A 25,521-nucleotide genomic window follows, 5' to 3' on the forward strand; every position below is an offset into this window, starting at 1 on the left:
TTTTACTATAGCATAACTACGGTTTTAAAATAGCATATCATTTATTCTCTTTTAAACCCAAACGATTTCCTGTATATTGACATAATCAGCATGATTCCCTAGACGATTCTGTGCCGACCCGACGTTTTTAAATCACTGCTCTATGGACAAGGATCCAAGGTGAGGCTTTACTTCGTTTTCGTGAAGCCGAGGCTCTATAAAACCAAATCAAAGGGCACGGGCATACCGGTAATCTAGGGTATGACATTTCCTGAAGCCCCGTGATTTATGATTTAATGATAATTAAAAAACGAGTGGCCGGGGGACAGGGTATCATGTAGAGAGGGACAGTCAGCAGTCAGATAGTGACTCCTGCATGTTCGGTAAATAAACAACTATTAATGGAAATTATTTTAAAAAAACAGACAAGATAGAAGCTGGGATTTTCCTATTTGTTTTTAGTTTATTATTATTATTTTGCGATGCAGGAGGTAATAGTGAGTTGCAGAGCTCGAATAGAGGAGGAGAGGCTTACAATGGCGCCTAGACATTTTCTTCTCCTTTGGTTAAATGCTAGGGTTTTCAGGTTTAGAGATCGAGCCCCGTAAAATCAGAGATGGTGGAGATGGCAGTGAGAGCACTGATTAGATCGTCTGTAAAACTGTTGAAGAGGATTTGCTCGCTTCTCTAGTGCTGCTACCTGAACAACAACCATTTATTGGATGATGGAGCGCTTCTCCTTTGGATCTGATACCGCGGCTGACCATGAGTGCATCTTTCTAGACCTCATTAATCCAAAGGTATAAAACACTATGTTTCAATCAATTTCACTAGAAGTACATTTTTGATGAAAAATGCAAGCCTCCGATGCATTTCTATGACAGTCTTACCATATCACTTTTTTCTTTAACTCTCCTTTTTCATTCGAGTTTTTTCTTGTGATCTTTCTTTTGGAGATGTGGATTTGGATTGGTGCTGAGGATTTAGGGTTTTATGCATTTCCCAAACAAAGGTTTGGATGCATAGCTGCTTATTAATTGTGAGTTTTAAAGCAGCAGCAGCAGCGTAAAGGGGTGAAAGAATCAAATGCCACTGTTTCATGACTTTTAAAAACCATTAGTGTAAAGGGAGAAGCTCCTTTTGTCCATGTCTTCAAAAGGCAAAAAGGGTGGCTCTGTAAAAGGGGGACAAAAATAATGTGAAACTCATTATGATATTTTTGAACTCCTTTTGGTACATCTTTTTCTTTTCTTTTTTTGTATTTCTTGTATTAATGGAATTGTATGAGATTTGTATTGATTGAGTTGTGCTTTATTTGGTTGCAATGTAGCATTTGGCAGGATTCGATGGACAGGCCTACTTCTCTTCATCGCGTGGTCCTGATCCTCTGCATGCAGTCTTACTGCAAAAAAACCTGCATGCCACCACCACCAGCACCACGGCAGCTGCCGCTGCCGGAGACATGAGCCCCCCAACCATAGAAAAAGCAAAAGGTATCATTCCATCAATCTCCACATTCACTCTCGCTCTCTCTCTCTCTCTCTCTCTCTCTCTCTCTTTCTGACTTTTGGGGCTCGATCACTCCATTAAATTTACATCTGTGTTTTGGCCTTCCTCATTATCACTCACATCGCAAGTCCAATGTCCCTTGTTTTGTTTCTGGCTAAGTAAGTAGGTTTATTTATTTGTCCAGTACCTTAACAAGCCCTGGTTTGGCCATCCTTACTAATTCTGGTCTTTTCCATGGCGAACTAGTTCGCCAAGTTACATTTGGACTTCTTTATTTAAGAAAAGTCTAGAAATCTCTGTATAAATTGTAAAATTATGCATTGGTGAGTTTGAATTTCGCTCTTCAGACATTATTGCTGAAATATTTGAAACGGTTTATATGAATCATTAATGAATCAGAAAATGTTGTTGTTTATTTGGGTGTAGAATGTCAAAAACTATGCATATTAGAAGAACCCTCTGCAATTACAGTGGAATCTATGGTCAAGAGTGATCTTTGTCTCTTATCCTCCTAGTGTCTTTGAGAGGAGGAGGATGAGAGGTCCTTTTTTTTCTTTTTGAAGGTCAACTAGCCCACAAAGTATGTGTGTGAATGGCACAAAATAATCTTCTGCATTACTGCCACTATTGATTTGCATGATCACCACGATTCACTTGACTGTATATGAGTCATGCATTTTATATATGCTCTTCTTAAAGTGGTTTGGGTAAGATAAATTTTATAGTGTACTGCCCTAATTACAACTATCTTCACCAATTCCTGAAATTGAGAAACATACAAACGACCTTTTTAATTGGCATACCCTAAGAAGGTTATTTCTTGTAAGGACCTTGTTTGACAGGTTTTCTTGAAAAGATGGGAGCTGCAGGTTTGCTATATTTAGCCACATATTGATAAGATGAGAGGGCTCCTACTTGAATGGGACCTCCCATAACTTATACTTTCAAACAAAATTGCTGCTATGTGAGTGCCCATCTCAAGCTCTCACCTTTTCAAATCTGAAATCCTGAACCACCCATTCAAAAAAATCAAAATCTTAAGTACCAAAAAACTGTACGAGTGAGCCCCACTTCCATCTGTCCCTGAAAGCAAGCACAGATAATTATATGTGATGCCCCTTTGAAACTCTTTTGGCTTTCCTGCATGCATTTTAATTCTTGCTTGGAGCATACATGGTTAGTTTTAGTGACTGATGTCCCTTCAAATGTTTATCCTTCTTGCTGTCCATGCTTTTCTCACACTTGATGGTAACCAGCCATAGTTTGTTTATCTGCTGCTTTTTTCTTGGTCCTGGGCCTTGATTTTCTGTTGCGAATCTCTCAAACCAAGCCAGCCGGCCAGATACTCGAAAATAGCTACCTAAAAGTAACCCACGATCTTCTTCTTCCAGACTTTGAGAGCAAGCGACTAAAAGCCGAGACACAAAGAAGAAGACACGAAAGGATACGCCCAGCTTCCTTGGACCTAAATGATCAAGTCGAGGTATTGGGAGCCATGACCAGCCTACACCCTCACCATCATCAAAAGGGTTCTTCACATGCTCCACGTCGGACTGCCAACAACTGGCCAAGCCCCGGTACTCCAATCTCAAGGCATCCTGCCCCCAACAAAGGTTGGAGCTCAGAGCGAGTCCCACTAAATCATGGAAGGCAACGTTACATTGGTCTTCCACCCGGACCCACCAATGGGAGAGGAGGCCTGCCATCTAAGTGGGAGGATGCCGAGAAATGGATTTTCAGCCCTGTGACTTTGGTTGGAGGAGCAGATGTTTCTTCTTCAACATATAGGAATTCTGCTTTGGCCCCTCCTCCTCGCCGGCCAAAGTCGAAAAGTGGGCCCCTTGCTGTGGTGGGTCCATATTCTTCTTCACCTATGGGTCCGGTGAATAAGGCAGTGGAGCTCGGGGTTATAAATGCAGTTGAAGAGGGCCCTCAGAATACTACTTTGGTGGGATTTCAGGGTTATCAAGTGCAGCCGTGTATAGTTCGGTCGGCTAGTGTACATGGGTGGTCGGATCTTATGAACCAGGCTACTGCTCAGAGCTCCTCTCAAGGTATTTTGAAATTTGATGCTGTCTGCTGATTCTTTTTGTTACTTTGTTTCTGTTTTATTTGCATTTTGATATCTATGATTTTCTTTTATATCTCGGTTTCTCTTCTATATGTCTGGGTTTAGAACACGATGCGAGACTTCCTAGATGCTTGAGCCTGAGTTACCTCGCCTTCCTCACACGCAAGGACCCTAACTACTTAATTGGGTACAAAAAGAAATAATTTGACAGAATCAGATAGCGAGAAATTGTGATATTTGAGTTCTCCAAATCGAAAGCATGCTTATGTTTTTGGAAATTCTTACAGGTAACCTGTGTGTGGTGTATTATAGAAATGAGTCATCAAATACTTGGGCTCCAGAGAATTGCAGGGATGGTAATTTTAACCATGTTCTCCAGTAAATTGGTTCTGAAAATTTTGGATGAAATCATCAAAGATTTTTAAAGCCAATATTTGTACCAGTTTCTGGTAAGTCATTTTCAAGAGGCCAATTATTTCAATGTGTATTCTTGGGTGCATATTAAATTTTACGTACAAAAATGCTGATACACATGCTTCAACTCACACTCGAAAAGGCTGCATTCAGAGGAGATTTGTTTCATGACTAGTAGTTTACTTTCGGGTATTATGGTGTATCTCCATCCTCCATTTTTGACAATCGACTGTGGATGCCGAGCTTTGTAGTTGCACTTTCACATGAATGAAATGGCAATCCCTGAATCTTGAAAAATGGATGTCTGTGGATGTGGATTATTGAGTGTCCATGTTTACATGGGTTGCGTTATAGAAATGACAGGTGCTGAATAAATGGCCCCCGAAAATTTATAGAAATATTAGGTGCTGACACTTGTGCCCAAAGAAATTACAGGGATAGTAATTCTATGATTTTATCCATGCTTCCTGAGTAAATTGGTTCAAAAAATCATTGAAAAAGTAATTACCAAAGGTTTCCAAATCCAATAATGGATCTGGTGTTGTTTCTTGGTCACTTTTCAGGGGTCTACCATGTGGAATATTACTCCCAGGTACATGTTGAATTTCACACACACAGTTGGAAACCGACACTCAATTCACACAAAATGCTGATATTCACAGATTAGGACACTTGAGGGCACAAAGTCTGGTTACAACTCACAATTAGACAAGAGAAGGCCGTTTGGGCTAGTCTTGAGTCAAGGGCTTGGATATTGTAATCACTTTTGAGTGAAGAAGGTGTTTTATTCAATGTTGTTAAGTTCGCTTTCCTTCGGCCAAAGAAACCAAAGCCTTCGGTTTTTCCCTCTGTACCAATGCTCCCAGTAATTTGGCATGATTCAGTAGCTTTGGCCAGATTCGTGTTGGTTTGGCCAAAAAATGTAGATTCGGCTGAAGATGATAAGGGAAAACATGTAATTTTATGATGGTCAAAGGGCATTTAAAAAAAAAATCAGTACCATTAAAATAATATGATTTTAGCCATTTTAAAAATTAAAAGTTTATGATTTTTACCCTTGTTTTGCAATTTTTCATTTGGTGCAATTTTGAGTTTTGTATTTTTCATTTGGTGAATTGCCAAAACTGAAATGATGGATGTTCACATATTATTTATCATTTCATGTTGTTTATTAGGAATGCAAAATGATGAATGCTGAAGCTATAACTTAGCTATTTGTGATTATGGTTTGTCAACGGTGATGATTCGAACAGATAAGTAATAAGAAATTTATTTATTATTAATTTTTTAATTTTAAATTTTTTATAAAATTATAAAAATATATATTTATTTATTAAGAACATTAAAATCTTTCCATGAATGAGCTGGAGTATCGAATTACTTTATTTTTAAAACCAAACAGAAGGCTCAACAGTGGTTTTATTGTTCTCTATGTTTATCCAACATAAATTTTCGAACCAAACAGAAGAAGGCTCAACACCGGTTTTATTCTGCTATATGTTTATCCAATTGAAGTGTTGGATCTTGTAAAATCAGCTAAAATGGCTGCAGCTGCACCATTCTTGTGTTAAAACGGTCAAATCTCGTGAGGAAGAACTGATTGGAGAGACGCAGTGAACATGTCCTTTTGTGGGACCTGTACCATCTTGGAATCTTGTTAAATGTTTTGCAGCTTTTTCAGACCCGCAAGGACAGGATGACACAACACTCTTATAGTGCAACCAATACCCAGTTTGTGATTTGGTTGCCCCAAACAAAAACATAATGGTTTGAATTTTTCCGTCTCATTGGGATCAGAATTTATCGTCACTGTATCGGTATATTTTTTCCACCTCAGGAAAATCGATCGTATTTTTGGTGGAAAACAAGAGAATTAACCCTCTAAATTGTACAAATGGCCCACAATAACAGCCATATATCTGCATATTCTTCACCCTTTCAAAAGGAATTAATTGAACTTTGGGGTTTTGGCCGGGCCACGGCTTTTTGTGCCATTTCGATAAAAATGGGATGCATTACACCATGTCCGTTAACGCATCTAGTGCTGTCCTTTTTTATTGGAAGGCACAAAAAGCCACAATTGCATATAACTGCAGCCACGAGAAAACATTTTTCCTTAAAAGAAAACCATGAGAACTACTATGTAAACAACCAGCTTTGATCGAAATAATCGTTGAGGAGAATGCTTGTCTAATTCCCAAAAAGAGCACGAAAATGGGAATGTTTTATCTTTCATTGTGAAGGAACTGACGCAACTTTCCTATATTTCAAGGGACAGATGAGAAACCCTGGAGCAACAGCAAGGATGCATCGAGCATGTGCATGATCTCCCCAGGAGTCTCGAGAAGGGATGTGGCAACACAGATGAGCCCTGGTGGGAGCACTATCTCATCTCCTACCAAGAGAAGGGCTTCTCTATCTTCGTTATCGTCAAATTCCTCCTGTTCAGCCTTGGTAGTGGCAGAATTGCAGCAGCCACCCCGTCTCTCCAAATCAGAGACATTGAGGGACGTCCAAGTGGATGAGGAGTGGCAATCAAAGAGCGGGGAAGGAGGAGCTCGGGCCTCCTCTTGGCTGTCTGTAGGTGCTGACAGGGAATGGAAGAAGAAGGCTCTTGAAGTTCAGGCCTCAGTATGGGAAGTTTCAGAAACAGCCAAATGCATGTCCAGGTAGGCTCACTTATAGTGAATACCAAATCTTTTATAAATATATATAAGCATGTCCAGGTAGGCTCACCTATAGTGAATACCAAATCTTTTATATATATATAGATATATATATAGGAAAAGATTATGTCAGGGCTGAATAGTGTAAGCCCAATGATCCAGATTGAATTTAGGCCTATCAGATGGTCATAACTGCATTTTTTTTCTATTAATTCCAAATAAATGAAATTTGAGGCATTCACTCTTCTTATTAAGACGCATCTAATAAAAATATTAAGATAATTATTCGTTATAAATAAATAGACTAAAATACCCCTAAAAGTTTTAGAGGTATTTTGGTTCATTTAATTTTTGTGAATTATTTTTTTAATAGTTTTTATTAGATTCATCTACTTTTTAAAAAAAGACACTCCAAATTTCAAGTGATTTGGATTTGTAGAAAAAAATTAAAATTTAAATACAAAATACAATCTTGACCATTAGATCAGTCTAGATTCAATTTGCACCATAGCGGTTAGCTAGCAGGTCGACCTTAGACAATATATATATATATATATATATATATATATATATATAGAGAGAGAGAGAGAGAGACAATATATATATATATATATATATATATATATAGAGAGAGAGAGAGAGAGAGAGAGAGAAGGAGAGGCCACCATATGGGATGTTTGGATGTTTAAGATGGCTAAGAGCATTTGCGAGGAAACCTACGTACTCGGTAAAACACAACAAAAACTGAATCATTTAATGACAACACAATTAAGCCTGAATACACAATTAAGCCTGAATAAAGGATGCTGAATGTGTTTTGATATTTGTGGAAATTCATGCAAATAGTTGGTTTCTGTAGGTCTAAGCGAGAAGAAGCCAAGATCTCAGCTTGGGAGAACCTCCAGAGAGCGAAGGCCGAAGCAGAGATACGAAAGCTAGAGGTACTTGCATTCACCTTCCCTGATAAATGTCCAGTAGGGTTGTGTCTACAGTGATGTGAATTTCTGATTTTCATGAAAAATAAAACCAGATAACCATAGGCCATTCTTCTGGATTTTGCACATATTTATTTGAATAATCCAACCTAAGTTCTTTTTGGTAAATGAAAAAGACGAGGTTTGCTTCTTTGGGCCTCTCACCTAAACTGAATTCTCTACCACCAAGCTGAAGCCTAGGGGACAGAATCGCTAACCTTAAGAGTTCATCGACTTTCTGAACAATTTGTGCACTCTGTTTTAAAAGGAAGACAAAATACAAAGATGAATAATTAAATAAAGAAAATCACCTTATAGGATCATAATGATTATCCAGTACAATACATTCACAGTGCTTTATGTTCGTACTTTTTTGCAGATGAAATTAGAGAAGATGAGGTCCTCATCCATGGAGAAGATCATGAAGAAATTGCAGTCAGCTCAAAGGAAGGCTCAAAAGATGAGGATATCAATCTCTTCGACAAAGGCCCAAAAGGCAGCCAAAACAACGCAAAAAACCACCACAATACGGAGGACACCACAGATAGCTTCTCTAAGCGGATGTTTCACATGTCATGCCTCCCCCTAACTGCTGATGCTGGTTGGTAAGTACGTACAAGTCCTAAGCATTTCGATGCTCATCGAATATTCCAAGACAACACTTAGAAGAACTGCATATATTACTGAAGCTTGAATGAATTACATTCACTGCACAAAAACATGTAGGAAACATATTTGAAAGCTAGAGCTCTAATTAGACTTTCTTCTGGCCATTATACGGTTCCCTTGTAGGCCATGACCCCTGCATATGCTTCTCTCAAATCATCAATCTGCGTTTGGTGAAATATAAGGAATCACTTGGCATTAATGCAATAAAATTTCCTAGACCCTGGATCCAATGCAGGACATCGACTTTTTTCATTTTTCTGGGTCAGGTGCAGATATCTGCATGGATGGTCTTGCCATCCTCAATCAACATGAGAACGCTGGACATGGCTGCATACAGATATGGTACTAATGTTGGTGGAGCGCACCTTGGTGCAAAACATTCAATCAAGAGCTCCATATGAGACTAAACAATTCGGCAGTCATCATTTAAGTATAGATATAGGCGTTTGATTTTGTTTTGATGGGAAAGCGGGTAGTTTGCTTCTCTCTCTCTCTCTCTCTCTCTCTCTCTCTCTCTCTCTGAGGTTTTGGGGAAAGAATATGTTTTGGCTTAGCCATGGCCAGTGAAACAAAGTTTATCCAATGTGATTCGAGTATCGTTTAAACTGTTTGGATGCTAAGTTACCTGAATTTGATTTAGATTTATAAATATTATTTATTTTTGTTGAATTGGGAGCTATTTTTAACTGCAGTTCTCATCAAAACCTCCTTAAAAAGCCCAAATTGTGGACAACTAGCGTGATTTTACAAACCACGAAATTTTTCAACAGAAGGGAGGCATGTATGCGTTTAGATTATGTTAATTGAAAGCCCTGCAAGGAAAACTTGCGTTTGCAGTTGATGTAGTAGATGAGTAACTTGAAAGCTTTTCCAAGAAAACATTCCTCCGGTATGCTCTCAATTGGCGGAATAGCTTGTCAAACTACAACGCATCAAAAGCTGGATTGCAGTTCGAATGCCTTTTTCACATTCAATAATAATTATGGGATTGACTAGCAGTTTTACATAAAAATAATTAAAAAAAATGAGCCAAGGACTATAATCACAAGTCAAATAGTGATTGTTTATGCTCATATATTTGCAGCTGCCTATGTTAATAATATACAAAACCTACCAAAATTGTTCTTGATCTTTGTTCTTGTTGAAGAGAGACCAACATTCCATGAGGCATCCTAAATGATTCACATAGTCAATTAGGAGCTCTAGACCTGAACAAAGATTGCACATGCACTTTCATGTGTCGTAATCAGATTCTATGTCTATGGCAGACCTTGTGCTAGCTCATCTTTGCTTTTGGGTATTCGAAAACAAGGCCTGCTGCCACACTCCTTGCCCTTGCATGACCAAATAACTTGCTCACAATAGCCAGTGCAAGGTCCATTGTTGCTCCGGTGCCCCTGCTTGTAATCAACTTCCCATCTATTACAACTCCTACCCCTCCTTTGGCAGATGCATCGGTGATATTGGCAGATAACGAGCGATGTGAAGCAGCCTTCTTACCCTGTTTCCATTGAATAACGAAGAGTAAAAGAAAGAAAGAGCGAGAATACAAATTATACTTTGGCGTAACAATATCAGTACTCAAAAGGCAACTGATACTTTTCTCCAATGTTTTGATTGATATTCCTTTTAACTACTTTGGTACCTCAAGCAAGCCATGTCTATGTAAAACTCCATCTGATGCTGAGCACGTTTCCCCATATGCTCGTCCTGCTAAAAGTTGCTCGTTGAGCAGTTTCTTTAAAATACTAGACTTGTGCAGTCGTTCAGCTCCCTTAGCTCCTCCCTACTAAGTTTGGCATCCACGAAGTTAGAATGAAGCAATTATCCCACTTTTCAAAAAATAAAATTGGCTTATTTTTTATCTTATTCGAAACTTTAAGCATTAAGGTCTGAAACGTCAAGCTTAACAGCACAATGAACCAGCTAAAATGTAGCACTCTTCTCTGACAACTGGAAAAGATTTTTTTTCATATTATAGAGGGAAGCGCCCTTTACCGCAGATCTTCAATGCATTGTGGCAAAGCTGGAACAGAGGACCAAGTCTGGCAACCAGTTCCTAGCAAGATTATTTCAAGTGAAAGAACCTAAATTCAAGGGTTTTGGCGCAAGCACCCAAACCATGCCAATTATGGGGGAGCAGTGTCATATTCTCACTGCAATCAACCAAACAAAAAAAGGATTCATTAAAAAAAAGTCTATTCAGTTTCAGCTATTACCATGTCTCTGATGTAATGCCAGTTACATTTTTCATTCTCTTTAATTGTTAACCGTTCACATAAGAAGACTTAAGAAGAGTGGTTTGCAACAAAGTTCTACGCAAATGTGCATTATAGACATACAGTGACATGAACATCTGAGTTTAGTATATAGAGGAGAGGAAGGTGGTGAAAGGACCCAGCTGTAAACCAGAAAAGAAATGGGATCTGAAACCATCTCCCCCGTGAATGAGGGTCATGACACTGGGGCACTCCTTGAAGAACCCATGCACTAAGTTGGCTCTCAATAAGTAAGGTGGAAAGAGGAATTCAAGTTATCATGCGGTGGAAAGATATTTCCTTCGTCTATTGCCTCACAAGTACTCTCCTTAACCCACCTAACAGCACTAAAGGGAACCTCCAACACTAAGGATCCTAGAGAAAGAAGTGAACGTGTTTACCAAAGTGAAAGTCCTTAACCCAACAAAAAGAACCCTAGACTCAGCAGCAATCACATCACAAATACAAATAGAAGAGGACAAAAATTCCTGAACTGCAACTGGAATCTCAAATGATACCTCTCACCCTTATGGAGCCAAGATTATCTAGAGATACCGTTAAATTTAATGATATGTTTCATTGTTCATTTCATAATAAATGAGATTTGAAAAGTAACCATATCATTACAATACATCAACTAATTTAGATCTATAACTCAAACCTGAATCAAGCCTTTCACCGACTTATTTCACATAATATGTAAGCCACACCATGTATTCTGTTCTAGCAGATGGTTATGATCACTACTTTTTGTTTCTCATTTTTCCAAAGAAATCAACTATTATCCAGACACATACTAAAGCATAAAACAGACTTCCTGTCAACCTCATTCCTTCCCAGTATGTCATCTTACACCTCAAGATTTACACACATCTCCAAGCTCTATAAGTTCCAGTTAACCTATCTATGTAAAGACCAGAGAACTAAGCAGAACTGTAATAGACGGAAGTATAACGTACATCTTGTCATAAGGAGAATGACTGTTCACAGACATCTGATTTTACACAATTAGACGAGTAAAAGTAGATGTCTAGTGGGCACTATTTTACTGTAAGAGCTGACTTTCATATAATTTTATGCTCATTTATTATGTTATACGAATAACTAGGATAACTATAGATACAACAAAAGACAAATATTAATTGTAATAGATATCAAAACCAGCCTTCAGGTTTAGTTTACTCACTGGAAGAAGAATCAAATCGTATGTTGACTTAGCAGCATCACTAATAAGCATATCAGCAACAATTTTCACATTTCTAGATGCCACAACCTCCATATATTTTTCCACTGACGCAACAACCACATTAACCTTTGCCCTCCTTAAAACATCAATCATCATTACAGCTTCCATCTCCTCTGAACCATCTGCTATAGGAATAAGAACCTGAAATGCAATTTATAAAAGTTATCTATTTGGCATTTTCATATTTTGTAATTGTAGGCATGTTTTTTATGCATTATGCAAGAACAAAAAACATGCTCTTCATATTCCCACGATTTTCATTTATTGGGTTGTTATTTGCTGCATGATTCTTAAAATTCAGAAATAATAGCATAAGCATCTATCGAGTTACATTATGACATTTCAAACAGTGAGTGTAAATACGTGGGTGTGAACATGTACATAATATAAGGGAGAATTTTATTTTAACAGTTTAGTTCATCCATGTGTAACCATTGTTCAAACCTTCTTTTTTCACCAGATATTTAGAACATATGCTCCTTATAGATCGGGTCCAATCTTTATATGATGACATTTAAGAACATCCTTGGGTCTCATTCGCTAATTTATATGGTCCTGAAAGTTTAGATGAAAACCTAAGAATGATATTCTAAAAATTCTTGATTCAAAGTGGCACAATATTCGTACCTAGTAAATATTAAGGACCATTGTTCTGTAAACAACTCACTTAAATATAAAGGAAAAATGTGAGACAACTGTACACTATTGACAACATACATGAGGTATTAAGAGTTCATCATTCCATTGAGTTTCAGCATTCAAAACACTATTGCAAACTTTTGGCGTGCATCAAAACGTCAGAAACCAAAATGCATGTATTCAATCAACTCTTGCAAATCCGTATGCATGTTTAAAAAGAAAAAAAATTCAACATGCATGCGCTTCACTTGGTATATGCATGCTTAAAATAAAAGCTACAAAAGCAAGCTCAATATGAGTAAATATAAAGTAAAGGAAAATGGTTTCATGCAGTGGGGACTGCATTTCTACATTTGCGGTCCTTGAGGTATAAAGCATTCATCTTAAAGATGGATGCAAATAGGTGGTCCATCTAAAAACAATTGAAACTATCACTTCAAATGTTTTCTTAATAGAATTTCTATTTCTAATTTTCAAATTTTATTTATTTTTTCGGTCATGATCTCCATGTAAGAGATTACATGTCCTTAAAAATTAAGTCCAAAAATCCATCTCAAAAATATTTTTTTTGACTCTACATGGACTCATAGAAACCGTGTCCTAGAGGCAGGTAGTAGTTGCTTGGCCTGATCAGCCACAACAAATTGTCGAGCTCAAAAGATCACCCAAAATAAGTAGTTGGGGCATATTTTTGAATTTTCAATATTCAAAACAACTTCAGTCAAACACAGGTTTGAAAATTCGATAATATGAATCGGGAATCATCGAAGCCGGTCCGATTTCTGTCATATATCGGGAACCGGCCAAGCCCCCCACATGAACCGGCCGGCTCACTGACAGAACCAGCCAGTTCTTTCAGAAACCGATCGGATCTATCAGAGCAAAACCGGATGGTTCTGACCTGAACTGCTTTGATAGGGGGAATTTTCATACATGCATTTTTTAAATACGATTTTAAGGGGGCAGTGTTTCGAACATACAATTTTTAAATTTGTTTAAAAAGAGAGGCGGAAGAGCCCACCCCATATTTTATAGTATATTTTTGAAGTGGGGCCCATCCATTAATTGGCCCTAACCACTCATGCGTGTGTGCTGCTGAAGTGGAAGTGATACCAACCACGTGAGCCTTAAGCACTTTAAAAGAGCCTTTGGCTCCTTTCACTCCATGATCTGAGACATTTCTCCATCTTCTTCACTTTACGAAATGAATAGAGATGAATTAAAATGTGAGATAGAGTTTTGAGCAGTTTTGACATTAGCAAAAATTAAAATGTAAGACTACTATCATTGAATTAAAATTGACATTAGGAAAATAGTAGTTTTTGAAAAAAAAAATTAAAAAGAATTTTTTAAAAAATAGCGATTTTCAAATACTTTAAAATTCTTTGATTGAATTTTTTAAATTTTAAAAGAATTCATTAAAATTAATTTTTTTATAATTAAATTCTTTAAAATTCTTTACTGCATGGACAATTCATTGAAATTTATTTATTTTCCTAATTTCATTAAAAAGTGATTGCAAATTCATATTTCTAAATTCTATATTTTTGTCCATATTGATTATTACACCTTAGATCTATTTATTTGGAAACATATACTTTTTGATTGCTAGTGGAGAGAATTTGTTTTTTCAAGGGAAAATTACAAACCCCCAAGAATAGACTTCCTAAGCAACTTACCCCAAACCCAACTTTTTTTCTCACTTTTCACACCAAATTTAACTTTCTTAGCAAATACCCCCCTCCAAGTCATAAAAAAGGTAAAATGAAGACCAAAATACCTTCTGGAAAGCATGTGGTCCAGCAAAAAATAGGGGAGGTCCGGCATTTTGCTTCTGGAAAGCATGCAGTCCGACACAAAATAGCGGCAATCCGGCACTTTGGGCATGCGGTCCGGCACAAAATGGGGGCGGTCTAGCACAAAATGGGGGCGATCGGCACTTGCTTCTGAAAAGCATGCGGTCCAGCACAAAATAGGGGCAGTCCGACACTTTAGGCATGCGGTCCGACCATAGTTTCAAAAAGCGGACCGCCCAGCGCCTAAGCGGTCCAGAAGGCCTGGGTGCATCGCCAAAGCCTAGGAGGTAAAACTGAGCGGTCCGTCCCTGGGCGGTACGGAACCGACCTAGGCTGCTACCCAGGGCCTGCGCCCCGCTCAGAGGCAGAAAAAATGATTTTTTTTTTTTTTTTTTCCATTTTGTTATATTTAAGATTTAGATTTAAAGGTTAAGAATGATGGCTTTTAGGTTCATTTGAACCCTAAACCCACAAGAAGCCCCTTTAGATTAAAAAAAACCTTCAAAAAACTACATTTCATTGGATCGATCATCGGATCATCTAAGTGTTTCTCAAAGTTTGGAGTTCAAGCACCCTAAGTAAGTGCATTTTTTAGATTGCTTGCTTTATTTTGTGATGTCTTCTTCAGGAGTTAGTCGGAGTGGAGATCCGGGTTGGAAATATGGATACAACCCGAATCCAAATAACAAAAATTGTGTTGGATGCAATTTTTGTGAAAAATAGACAAAAGGAGGCATAAACCGGTTTAAGAAACATTTTGTCGGTATTAAGGGGGATGTTGTCCCTTGTAAAAATGTTCCCGCAGTTGTTAGAAAGGAGATTAAGCAATTTTTAAGTTATGTAAAATAAAAACAAAAACAAAATCCTTGTCATAGATCTATTTCTACTACTCCTAGAAAAAGTGATCCGGGTTGGAAGTATGAATATAACCCAAAACCAAATGATAAAAATTATATAAGAAGTAATTTTTGTGAAAAATATACCAATGGGGGTATTAGCCGATTCAAAAAACATCTTGCTGATGTTAGAGGTAATATTGCTTCTTGTACAAAAGTTCCTAAAGCAGTTCGAGATGAGATTAGACATCTTTTGAATTTTGAATAACCAGAAAAGGATGAAAATAAGCCTTGTTCTATGGAAGTATCTTCTCCAGCTTCTAGTCGTCAGAGTGGTGATCCAAATTGGAAGAATGGTTAAATCCCGAATCCAAGTGATAAAAAATGTATTAAATGTAATTATTGTGGAAAGGATACTAATGGGGGTATTTACCAGTTTAAAAAACACCTTGCCGGTATTACGGGGGATGTTGCCCTGTGTAAAAATGTTCCTGAGGCTACCAAGGAGGAAATTATACAATATTTGAGTTCAAAAAAGCACAAAAAGAAGGGTACAGCAACCAAGACTCCTAGGGCCTCATCTGCATAGACTACACATACTAGTAAGAGGAAGGTAGAAGAAGAGGAGGAAGAGGCAGATTCAGAAGAAACAGAGGAGGATGAGCGTTATATTGAAGAGGGAGATGACTCTGATGATGATGGCCTCAACTCTGATGCATATGATGAGGCTTGCGCTATTGATATTCCTTCTGATGATGATGATTGAAGACCCTTGCCTCTTGGTGCTAAGTGTTGAGTCTGTTGACTGTTGTGTTGAGTCTATTGACTGTTGTGTAAATTATGTTGAGCCATGAGTGTTGACTTTTGTTAGACTGTATATTTTCTAAATTTCTGTATATTTCTGTTGTGCTCGGTGTTGACTTTTATATCACTTGTATGGTTTTACAGTTTACTGTTTTAACAATATGGATTACCAAATTCTCTTCTCGACTTCTTTTTTTTTTTTTTTTTTTTTTTTTTTTTAGGTTGGATTGTTGGAATATGGTATATTGGGATTTTTATTTTTTTCAACTGGGCAGCCACCCAGGTTCTGGGCGCCCGCCTCCAGGCCGCCTAGGACCTGCCTAGCGATTTTTGATACACTGGGTCCGGCACAAAATAGGGGCGATCCGACACTTTAGGCCTGTGGTCTGGCACAAAATGGGGGCGGTCTGACACTTTGGGCTTCTAGAAAGCATGCGGTCCGACATAAAATAGGGGCGGTCTATGCAGTCCAACACAAAATGGGGCAGTCCAACACTATAGGCATTTTCGTCAACAAAATATGACTTTTTTACTTAAGGGAGTATTTGCTAGAAAAGCTCAATTTGGGGTAAAATTTGTTAAAAAAAACTTTGTTGGGGTTAGGTTGTCTAGAAAGTCTCATTTTGGGGATTTTTGTGATTTTCCTTTTTTTTAATTGTAACCATGTGGTGAGACTTTGGAAATGATTTCAACTAATATGAAATTTGAGATTGTTTCAAAAAAAAAAAACCTTTGGAATAACGAAAGCATGTGTAGTGAGAAAGCAGAAATGGAGGGTCATATTTCATTTTGGTTTCATAAAAACACAAGAGCCCATTATGATGGTCATAGATTTTTTTTCTCTCAATATAATCAAAATGTCCAAAACTATTGTAGGATTCTTTTTTTTTTTACTATAAAATTGGAGTTAGAGAGATCCATTTTATTGCAATGAGTTGCATTTTAAATCTTTATTTGACCATAAAATGAATATAATGGATAACACTAAGACGTGAGACAGGTTCTCAATATTTATCTATCTTTAGTAAATAATGAAAATTATAACGCAATACCATTATTAATTTGTTATGGAAAATAAAACAATAAGATTTTTAAGAAATTTTAGTGATTTTTTTAAAAAAATTCAATGCCAGATCTTGCTGATCCTGCTGATTCCTTGAGATCCAGATCACCAATCCACCGATCTAACATGGTTTTTGGGGTGGCCGATCTAGGTCACCGATCCATTTTTTTAAACCTTAAGTCGAACCAAAGAACAATTCCACAAAAAACAATAGACTTCTTCAAGGGGGGAAAAAGAAAAACTATATGAGATCCTTTTTCTAAGAAATAGGACATCTCAAGTTTAAGATAAGGAAACAATACATGTCAATCTCCATGCGATTCTTTTAGAGGGTTAACTGACACCCCCACTCCCCACAAAAAAACCATCCCCATCTTATTTAAACCCATTATCTCTCTACCCCCCAATCCATCCACTGTTGCATAGACATCGACACGTGTGTTGGTATTTACTACGTATTGAAGTGTCTAGTACGCATGATTAAAATATCATAACTTTGTGACACGTTCGTACAACCCTATTTTGAATGGTGTGTGTGTGTGTGTGTGTGTATATATATATATATATATATATATATATATATATATATATTCCCCAAGGCACACACTAATCACACATATTTAGGTAGCATGCCCAATTTAAGTACCTGCCCAAAAGGTTGTGTGATCAAATCCCACCAAGTGCCTTGTTTTTTACATTTGTCTTTTAAAAATGCTAGTTGTATATAAAATGATGTCCATTCAATGCGCTAACACCGATGGGGCTCTATGGTAGCTCATTGTTCCATGTTCAAAACGTCCCAGGTTCAAGCTGTGGAGGGGTAATGGTTTTTGTATTTTTATAATATAAGAAAGCTCAAAAACAAATAACAAAAAAATGGTTCTATTGTGGGGAATGGAACTCATACCCTCACTTGCCTAAAGCGTTTCTCTACCACCAAAACCATCATGGATTATATGATTACAAAGGGCAGGCACTATATATACCGTGTTAATACGTACTCAATAACTGATGCCATCAGACACGTACGGTCAAGCGTCGATAACTTGTCTATGCGTGTCGACATGTGTCTAAGCATCGATACGTGTCGACCGCGATACCAAACAAATTTTGATGTGTCTAGGTAACACTAATCCCAACCCTTCATCCCCTCTTTCTCTAATTCACTCGCTTTCTAATTCCACCCCCCATCTCCTTTTTTATCTAATCCATTCTCTTTCTACCCTCTCTGTCAAACACTGCCACAACACACTTGCCCACCCTCCTCTACCACCCCAACCCTCCCCACATCTCTCTTACTTCCTGCAACCCAACTCTCCATCCCTCTCTCTCTCTCTCTCTCTCGCAAACTCTACCACCCTAACACCCACTCAACCACTTTAACTCTTTTTCTTTTCTTTTTTAATAATTGGCAGTATTTTATTCAGTCAAAATCGGATAAAAATATTGGCCCCAAACAAATTCGGCCCTTCCAACATGAATTTGGAAATCTGAAACAAATGATTTATGAACGCCATCCTTAGCATGTGAATCAGCAACCTTTTTGGCCCCTCTCCAAGCAATCTGATAAGGTTCTTGGTAATAGTGAACGCCTTGTCAAAAATGTTACTCAATCGCCGTGTGTAGCCTGCACAGATGTAATAACATTCTTGTAATAACATTCTTGGGTCTGTCTCAATTCTCCAATATGGTGCAAAACAATATAGCACTACCAGGACATGAGGTTCAGCTTCATTGGGAACACTTTCTAGGTTGAGACCTGAAAAAGTTTTGAGCACTCTTCCCAAGTGTTTCCAAAAGTCCCCTCTAAACTCCCAAGCAACCTTCAGCACTGCCATCAACGTTAAATTTGATTGTTCCTTCAACAGGTGGCTTTCATTTAGCCGCTTTGGTTTCCCTGGTTTGTGAAGCCCTGATACAATTTGCCACTGAGACTCCAGATCAAACAAGTACCCCTAAACTCTCTCTTAGACAAAGCCCAAGACCTTGTGGCAGTTTTACCTCGGCCTTTCAGCCATATGACACTATGCAGCTTACCTTTGAATAATCTTATATTGCACTTTGAGCCAAATTTGCCAAAGCAAAGAAATAAAATATGAACTCCAATAAGGCCAAGCCTCAGATATTGGAGCCTACACAATTGCTTAATAGGGATTCAACCAACTCAGGCTGCATCCACTGTCCCCAAACAGCATCAATATGAATGTGCATCTTTGCACAACAGTGCAACAATTTGGAAACAACTTCAATGCATTAAGGTCATCAATGGTTAAGACTTTCAGACCAGACACCCAAAAACTAGACTTTTAGGTGGGCAATCCCCCAATAGTTTTCCAATAGGCATCCATGTCATTTTTTATAGAATGATTTCACAGTGACCTCGCCTTTGGTGTTTGGGTGCACAGTAACCAATCCTCTCTCATAGGCATGTAGAAGGCAGTTTGAAGCTCTGACAACATGTTGACAAAGCGGATCACCTCCTCCTCTTTTGGGGCCCATTCTAAAGCATGGGACCGCACTGTCCTTGAGCCGAAACACAGTGCTGCGTCTGGCACATGTTACATATTGATCTGTAACAATGTCAAATAGCCACATGAAGAACTTTTTTAGTGATGTATTGTGCAGCCACATATCCCTCGAGAAAAAGAGTTCTTTTACCATCTCTGATCAGCATCCTGTGTTAATCCTATAGCTCTCTCTCATCCGATCTATTCCTTCCCAAACATCAGAGGTCTCGGGCCCCCTTCTCAGATGTTTCAAAAACCATCATTGATGCTCCATTCCACACTTGTAAGCCCCCACTTTTAAACAATTGGTCCAAGGTTCCCCAAACCTCCACCACTACTTTCTTAGAAGAGACTGGTTGGTTTCTTTGTTTCACCAAAATCGCCAAGCCACCTTAGCTTTTCTAAGCCCGCAAACAAAGTCCCATTTGACCAAATGTAATTTCATTTTCTCAAATAACTTTATAAAAAATCTATTCATCATATTCTCGATCTTATTCACAATAGCAAAAGACACTAAGAAACTAGTAGTGTACGGTGATTTTGATGGGGTTGCTTGAATGAGAGTTATCCTCCTCCCAAGGACAAGAAATTAGGTCTCCAGACTGCAAGTTTTCTCTAAAATCTCTCTATCACCCTGCCTCATTGTGATTTAGGTGGCGGCTTGCCCAGGTAGAGGGACAAACCAAGACATTTATCTGGGATACTCTCTTCACGAAGCCTTTTATGGTTTAATATGATACTGAATACCCGTCCATTTGATCTTGGACATGTTGACCTTCAATCCTGACAGGGCCACAAAACAATGCAAGAAGAGCCACAGCAGGAAACACTCTGGCCCCCGACCCTAGGACACACTCCGCCACATTTTTGAGTTAAGGATAAACATAATGTCGCCGTTGCCCAGATATTTGCAAGTGACCACTTCAGATGTTTTCCACTGCAGCCGAAACTTTTAGGTTGTTGAGAACAACATTTGGAGTCAATGTGGTGAGCAAGTAGGCTCGGAGCAAGTCTATTCTCTCTCTGATGATTGCTTCCCTTGACAACCACTAGCTGTTTTAGAGTTGGGGCTCCTGGCTATAGCAGAGAAATGGACCATGGAGAAATTCCTCTTCACCATGCTGTCTAGTCAGGTGTTCTTGGTACCACATGTGTCTGTGTTTGTCTAGAGGCGCTGCCCAAGTCCTTGGGGAATGCAGAACTGGTCCCCTTCTTGCCCACCATGGCTAATCATGCATGCTTCTCACCATGGGATTAATCTAGGGCAAGTTAGACATTAATGAAAAATTATCAATCAAATGTCCGTTTTTTTTGGGTTTTTTTTAAACCTCCAAACAATGTTTTCATCAACCTTGCTCTGGAGCTTGAAACTCATTGACGCAAGGTTTGTTGGAAAGCATTTGGCCACCAATTTGTTGAACATATACTGTAGAAACACTCCACAGCCTCTAGACAAAAGATTTAGTTTCCAGACTCCAAGACCAAGTCTTTCATCCTACAATTTTCTCTCTACCCACCCAAGCAATATTTTTCTTTTTCTTTCATTCCTTATACGGAAAAAGCAGTGCATATTTTGGGCCCTTTGAATTGGAGGAATATTTGAAGGAGAATAGCAATAGATAGATGAAAGGGGGCGACATGATCAATTTCCCTCTAAATTAGTCTCATGGGGATATCCTATTCCTTTAGTTTAAACCTAGGATATCCTTTGTCTTAGATAGTTGGGATCAGGGTCGGATAATAATATTGATGATGATATCATTTTTCTTAGATAAAATACTTCACATATTTTCTCTTAAAAATCCCAAAAGTAAACTGATTTGCGGCTAAGAAGATACTCCAAATTAGTTCCCCCTCAAATATTAACTAAGAATTATCCATTTGAGGGACAACAGATGGGATCTTAGGAGCTTGAAACTTTTATTTTAATTTAGCTTTATTGTCTTTTTTTAGGGAATTGGTCATGACTCATGACTTTAGTCAAATATGATCTGAAATTGTCCAATCAGAAAGCCCTCCTATGTTTTTGGGGCTAGACCACCTGATTTGGTGAGATAATAATAGAAAATGTAGAAATAATTGGCACCTAGGAATAAGTGAGAGAGAAAGAGAGAGAGATGTGCATGACCATAACACCCCAGGGGACTTTTAAGTTGATAGAAGTTATATTTGGAAACAATAAGGTACATAAGCTACAGATGGGCAACCTTCCAAGTACAAACAGAGCATGCTGTAACCGAAATACCATCAAGACTGAAGCATCAGCACATCTTATATACAAGAAACTTGACAGATTCATATGTGCTGGAAAGTATACGAAGTATGTCACAACCACCAATTTAGTACATAATGCAAGATGAACTCTGGGTACATATGGGTACCAAGACTGCTTTGGTTAATATTATATAAGGACAAAAGAAACACCACGGCCACTGAGTCAGAAAGCACTACCAGAAATGCATGCACTAAGTTATATTACTTCCATTTGAAAATTCTATAAAATCAATAGAAATTTTCTAGTAATTGGGTTCTTTGCATTTGACTAATTAATTGACAAACTTATATTGTACTCGTAGTGTGAGCCAGCAGGACTAGAGAAAACAAAAAGCCAGCATGTTGATAGGAAAACACAAGCAAAAAAGAAAGTTGATAGAGAAGTTCTCTGCAAGATTTCAGTGGTTAATAATGCCAAACATAAATCAAATATGCAACTCAGAAAATGAAGTAGTCAAAGAATGGATAAATCAAATATGCAAATCAGAAAGTGAGGTAGTCCATGCCATTCTTTGACTAGATATGCAATAAGATGAGCTGGCAGTGAAGTGATATAATAGATTCAAACTATATGCTTTGTTTTTTGATAAACTGATCTCACAATGAAAAGAGTGAAAATGAGTAGGAAGAACTCAATATGAACTTATGAAGCATGAATGGAAATTTCACTTGCATAACATGTGAGAGTTAAATGCTAAGGTCCTCTGAAAAGAAGTCACTTTAGCAGTACTTGTACTTAAGTGCAGAAATAATCTGCTTAGTCGTATTTTTATGGGGTAACAATATATTTATTATTTCCTTTAGTCTATAGAATTTATTTTCTAACACTGCAAATCAAATATACCAAGCATGGAGACCATGGGATATCTGAATAATAGCCATCTAACAATACTACTGTGAGGGGCTTCCAAAAATGTACAAGACTCTTAAACAGCATACACGAGGGGTATGGTTGAAAGTCCATTCCATCAGGTTGTACTCTTCCTGTAGAGGATGGATTCCATTTCTATGGAATGCCTGCAAGTAAATAATCACAGTGTAGCCCAAGTTAGCAATCTCAAAACATGAAGAGGAATTGCAATACAATTACTACAAGAAGATAACAAATAAATATACCCATCGCTGCAACCAAAGTCCTTATAAGAAAGCTCAGAATGTTTGCAAGAAAAATATATAGAAGATGTAATAAATTTTAAAGAGATGTCATGTGTGAAGGAGTTACTCAAAAAGGATTATATATTATAAGACCATTTACTTTTAGTACAAGGTCACAATCAACCCTAGCCGTTAGATGTAAGATCTTGTGGCTAAGGGTAAGTCACAGTGTTCAAGAAAAAATTTCTTGAACATTGAGCACGGACAATGATACACTTTTCACAACTGACAGCGAAGGATAATTGTAACCATAGTTAGCAAGTCGGGGAATGATAAAATATCGGCATACCAAAACTTCGATAATAAATCAGTTTTATTTCAAAAAGTCAAAAGGAAAAAAAGCAGATAAAACATATGGATCACCAAAAAAAAGGTAAGCTATAGAATCGGGAATATTTCATATTTGGTTAAAAAAGACTGAGAAAAAATCAGATATATAAAGACGACACAATATAGGATTATAATTTGCAGTTATTGTATAGGTATATTAAAGCCACTAAATAATAAATTTATATCCTTACTAGTCTCCTTAGAAAAATACTTGACAATTTTTTGTTGAAACTTCCCATAAATCCAGCAACAATGATTACTTTGTTGTCACAACATAAAACATATTGTAGATTTATTGGAAGCATAAAATGAAACAACAATAAGAATGCTAAACATAAGAACTAATTAGCAAATAACACGAATTGTGAACTAAGGTATAGGGTTACTTTTCAAAGAAAAAAAAACAAAAAATGCCCTCAATATAGGATTGAGACTAATTAAAAAAATGCGAAGACCCAAATATGTAAAATAGTGGTCCATCCAAAATGATATGTTGTCTACACAAATGAAATAAAAAATAAAATATAAAATTAATCAAACTTCTCTATGCATAAAAAGCAACAAAATGCTTTAGCAAATTCAAATCTCGCACTACATTCCTAGCTACCTAAATCTTTAGTATCATTGAATCTCTCTCTTGCTCTTTATAAGGACGATATGGGTTTAAAGAAAAAATAATTTTTATATTGGATTACCCTTCTTCTAATTCTAACTGTTATTTGAGATATACGATTGTTTTGGTCATTTTTTGGGGGGGAATCTATTGGTTATATTTTTTCATACACTTTTTTTAAGGGAACTCATTGGTGAAATTTTAGATGGAACGTTTTCTTAAATTACGATTCTTAATTTGTTCCCGTTGTTAATGTTCCTATCTTTAAACCAAAAATCAATAATATTAAGTTAATGAAGAAATAAAGTTATAGGGAAGAAGTTTTTTTGAAAAGTCCTTTGAAAAACAATAAAATAAGAATTCATATCAGTTCCATTAAAAAAACACGATTTTTTAAAGATATTTTGAAAAACTCCGAGTTCTTTATAGATTAAAAAAATCAAAGATTTTTTGAAAAAAATCGGGTTTTGAACAGAGACTTGCTAACTATGATTGTAACCTTCTTATATCAAAGGTAAACAAGCTTATAATATACTTTCTCGTTCAAAAATATACACAATAACGGGACTTCAAGCTACAGGCAAAAAAAGAAAGAAAAAGGCTGCAAGGATCTTGTTTATAGAAGATAAGAATTCATACAGCTAAGTTATTGGAGAAGACAATCAAGGCAATCATCAGAGGATACTCACTAAATCAAAAGGGGGTAGGGGGGGGGGAAGCATATTATTATATCCATGTACTTTCCTTGAACTATTCCATTGGAGACCTATGTCTTTATAGAAAGCGAAGCAAAAAGAAACAAATAAATTTACTGCAGAATGCAATTCACACAATAGGATAAGATGTTGGGGTTATGTGGCCATTTAAAGGATTTATGAGAGTATGTACTGAAATTATTATAGTGGCATGGTACCTCCAATGGGAGTGTGGTCCACATTGGACTGTGAGGCATTGCTAATGTCAAGACTGACCCGAGCTTTGATTGGCTATGGCTCAAAATAAGGTCTAAAACCCGTAACTCTGGGCCTGTAAGCCCAATTGATAAGGGTTTCGATGTGGGGTTACCCCTTGATGAGATCGGAGTTGTGCCTAGGGCAGTTGGCCAGGAGAACTGGATGTGGCCCTTGTGTGTGATGGTTGGCTTGAGAGGACAAAGGCCTAAATCCTCATCATTACCATCACAAGGTATGTACACTAGATAGTCATCCAGGGATTGGATAAGGGTATGTTTTGTGTACATGTGTCGAAGAGATGACTCCCTGCAACATTGGACTATGTTAGAATGACCTATGGAGAATAGTGCTAGAATGGGGCCTAGACTTGTCCTCAAGGAGGGACCAGTAATCCATGGACTAGGATCGTGTGTCCTTCATTTAATTGGCTAACTTTGATAGATCAATCATGAACTCCTGCGAAGGGTTGTGGGTCATAGGAACTATTGGACCAGTTTGAGAATGTGCAGTGAGATACGATCTCTAGAAAGAATGGAGTCCTCAGTATATTTGTTGTAATCCAAACTCTATGGATCCAATTCCCATTAAATCTTCCTAGATATGTTTAAATATATTTTAATTATTTTTCAGATAATTAAAATGAATTTTTAGATTGAAAAATATTTTTAAATAAAGAAAATCATTTTTTCTTGTTTTATTTTAATCAAAGAGAAATAAATCTTTGATAACATTATAAAATTATTTTAATATCATTAAATTATATTT

General features: G+C 37.3%; 2 protein-coding genes across 26 annotated transcripts in view; one reads left to right on the forward strand and one right to left on the reverse strand.

The window, feature by feature from the left end:
• Positions 1-459: 459 nt before the first annotated feature.
• LOC18421335 (uncharacterized) lies at positions 460-8,951 on the forward strand. Of its 8 annotated transcripts, none has more exons than XM_011629223.3 (7): positions 460-779; positions 1,310-1,472; positions 2,880-3,542; positions 6,246-6,642; positions 7,499-7,580; positions 7,993-8,218; positions 8,549-8,951. In XM_011629223.3, the coding sequence occupies exons 1-6, from the start codon at positions 702-704 to the stop codon at positions 8,200-8,202; spliced, it is 1,593 nt and encodes a 530-aa protein (XP_011627525.1). In that variant the 5' UTR covers positions 460-701; the 3' UTR covers positions 8,203-8,218; positions 8,549-8,951. The 8 variants fall into 8 exon arrangements, 7 of the variants coding, with proteins under 7 accessions (XP_011627525.1, XP_088720095.1, XP_020517733.1 ...); XM_088863969.1 differs by having other exon boundaries at positions 6,252-6,642; positions 8,406-8,951; XM_020662074.2 differs by having other exon boundaries at positions 6,252-6,642.
• Positions 8,952-9,226: 275 nt separating this feature from the next.
• Positions 9,227-25,521, reverse strand: part of DJ1C (Class I glutamine amidotransferase-like superfamily protein) — a 48,941-nt gene continuing 32,646 nt past the window's right edge. For 6 of the 18 annotated variants that reach the window (XM_006826157.4, XM_088863974.1, XM_088863975.1 and 3 more), the window contains 4 exons: positions 22,645-22,722; positions 11,727-11,927; positions 9,928-10,068; positions 9,227-9,783 (listed from right to left, as the gene is read on the reverse strand). In XM_006826157.4, coding sequence (XP_006826220.1) covers positions 9,559-9,783; positions 9,928-10,068; positions 11,727-11,927; positions 22,645-22,722 — 645 coding nt within the window. In that variant the 3' untranslated portion in view covers positions 9,227-9,558. Of the gene's footprint in view, positions 9,784-9,927; positions 10,072-10,280; positions 10,439-11,726; positions 11,928-22,549; positions 22,723-25,521 lie in introns of all 18 variants that reach the window. The other 12 variants (XM_088863977.1, XM_088863979.1, XM_088863978.1 and 9 more) reach the window with 4 other exon arrangements.

Source organism: Amborella trichopoda, chromosome 4, assembly GCF_054954075.1.
Source record: "Amborella trichopoda isolate Santa Cruz 75 chromosome 4, AtrichopodaSantaCruz75HAP2 v2.0, whole genome shotgun sequence".
Lineage (NCBI taxonomy): Eukaryota > Viridiplantae > Streptophyta > Magnoliopsida > Amborellales > Amborellaceae > Amborella > Amborella trichopoda.

Coding starts and splice junctions, on each gene's coding strand:
- LOC18421335 (XM_011629223.3), top strand. CDS start 702: ATGATGGAGCGCTTCTCCTTTGGATCTGATACCGCGGCTGACCATGAG. Junction 1,473..2,879: donor AACCATAGAAAAAGCAAAAG/GTATCATTCCAT, acceptor TTCTTCTTCCAG/ACTTTGAGAGCAAGCGACTA. Junction 3,543..6,245: donor TGCTCAGAGCTCCTCTCAAG/GTATTTTGAAAT, acceptor CTATATTTCAAG/GGACAGATGAGAAACCCTGG.